Consider the following 1,935-nt stretch of genomic DNA (forward strand, 5'->3'; position numbering starts at 1 on the left):
GTGGAAGAAATATATTGAGAACTGTTAGTCTGAAAACAAGGAGCTCTGTGGTATAGTGGTGAAGGCATTTGGCTGCTAACCAAAAGGTGCATAGTTTGAACCCACTAGCTTCTCCATGGAAGAATGATGAGGCCGTGTGCTTCTGTAAACATTTAAAGCCTTGGAAACCCAATGGAGGTCATGATGAGTTAGAGTTGAGTTGATGACAATGTTGGGGTTTTTTTTTCCTTAAAGAGTCAAAAATCAACAGCTGTGCAAGAAAATTAATTAATAGCAAAATGTTTAAAAAGGTTTAGTATTTCAGTGGACAGTCAACTCATTATGAGCTGACCGTGACACCATGGTGACCTTTCATACGGTGTGAAAACATTGTGAAGGGTACCGATACTGAACTTGCAATGTTGGTGTCTTAGATTGGGTTCCCGTATGAGCAGATCAAGCACCAGGGTTTTGAGAACAAGTTTACTTGGGAGATAATCCCAAAAAACTCTGTAGGAGATTTGGGAAGTGATCCAGGAAAGGGAGGTAGGGAAAGAAGCTAATTGAGAGTGGATTAAAGAACAGATTGGAATCCCTAAGTGGTATAAATGACTAATGCACTCAGCTAGGAAGTTCTGATGGCATTGTGGATAAGACATATGTCTGCTAACAAGAAGATGTCTGGTTGGTGGTTGGTGGTTCAGCCCCACCAGCTGCTGCTCCATGGGAGGAAGACGAGGAAATCTACTCCAATCAAGAGTTACAGCTTTGGATACCCATTGGGAGTCACTGTGAGTTGGAATCAACTCAATGGCAGTGGGTTTCACTAGCTGAAAGGTAGGAGACTTGAGTCTACCCAGACGTGCCTTTGGGAAAAAGGAAAAAAAAAAAAAAAAAGGAGCCACTGAGAACCCCATGGAGTACAGTTCTCCAACACACATTAACTGGTAACTCTTGGTTCTGAGCTGTTTTTTCCTGTTCATAGCTAGGACTCATTCCCACTGAGCCTTCTGGAAAACATGCTTCTCCCTGGAGGAGAAGCTAGCATTTATCCACAAACTCCCATCGACTGGTTCAGGACTGCTTCTGAGGCTGTAACTGTCCTACATTGATCTGCCCAGAGCTCCTTCATCTAGCGAAAGTCCTCAGGCAGAGTCCCAGCTGCTTGCTATAAGAAAGCATTTTCTGTACCAGAATGGAGAGCACTGAGCAAATAAAAGTGGGACCCCTGAAGTCATCTACTACAAATGACTCTTCCTGCAGAGAAAACCAGCAGAACAATTGATGTCTGAAGATGACAGTTCAAGGAGGAAAAATAATGAGACACCATGCACTTTTATTTCTATGACTGGAAAGTTATGATTTATTTAAGAGGCAGGAGAAAAGCTGGCAGGGAACAAATATTGTAATTGGGGTGACATGTTAGTTGGCAGATTTCAGAGGAAATTCATAGTTTGTGTTCATATGGGAGACAGAAAGTGTAACATGGGGAGGCAGTGTATTTGGAGGCCAAACTCAGTCTAAGAATGAGTGGCACTGAGGTTTCACAGTGGGCTGCACATGATTCAGCTCACAGGTGGACGACAAGAAGATTGTTGATGAAAAGCAGGTGAACTCAGGTCAGAGTGCTCAGCAGCAAGAAGCACTAGAGCAGATTGGGCGGCAGCAGGTGGTTTGGCAAGAGCTGGGGCGGCAGCAACTGGACACACAGCAGCTGGGGCGGCAGCAGGTGGTTTGGCAGCAGACTGGGCGGCAGCAACTGGACACACAGCAGCTGGGGCGGCAGCAGGTAGTCTGGCAGCAGACTGGGCGGCAACAGCTGGAGATGCAGCAGGTTGGCCTGCAGCAGCTGGAGCCACAGCTGCTAGAACCACAGCAAGAAGGGTGGCAGCAGCTGGAAATGCAGCAGCTGGGCTTGCAGCAGGTGGGCTGGCAGCACACAGACTGGCAGCACTG

General features: G+C 46.5%; 1 protein-coding gene across 1 annotated transcript in view; it reads right to left on the reverse strand.

Moving 5' to 3' along the window:
* Nucleotides 1–1,608: 1,608 nt before the first annotated feature.
* The window catches only part of LOC103198058 (keratin-associated protein 4-7-like), a 760-nt gene continuing 433 nt past the window's right edge, over nucleotides 1,609–1,935 (reverse strand). The window contains exon 2 of the mRNA XM_042781093.1: nucleotides 1,609–1,935. This exon is cut by the window's right edge and continues 1 nt beyond it. Within this exon, the coding sequence (XP_042637027.1) occupies nucleotides 1,609–1,935 (327 nt within the window).

This window comes from Orycteropus afer, unplaced genomic scaffold, assembly GCF_000298275.1.
Source record: "Orycteropus afer afer isolate SDZICR_OR568_19922 unplaced genomic scaffold, OryAfe1.0 scaffold00085, whole genome shotgun sequence".
Taxonomy (NCBI): Eukaryota; Metazoa; Chordata; class Mammalia; order Tubulidentata; family Orycteropodidae; genus Orycteropus; species Orycteropus afer.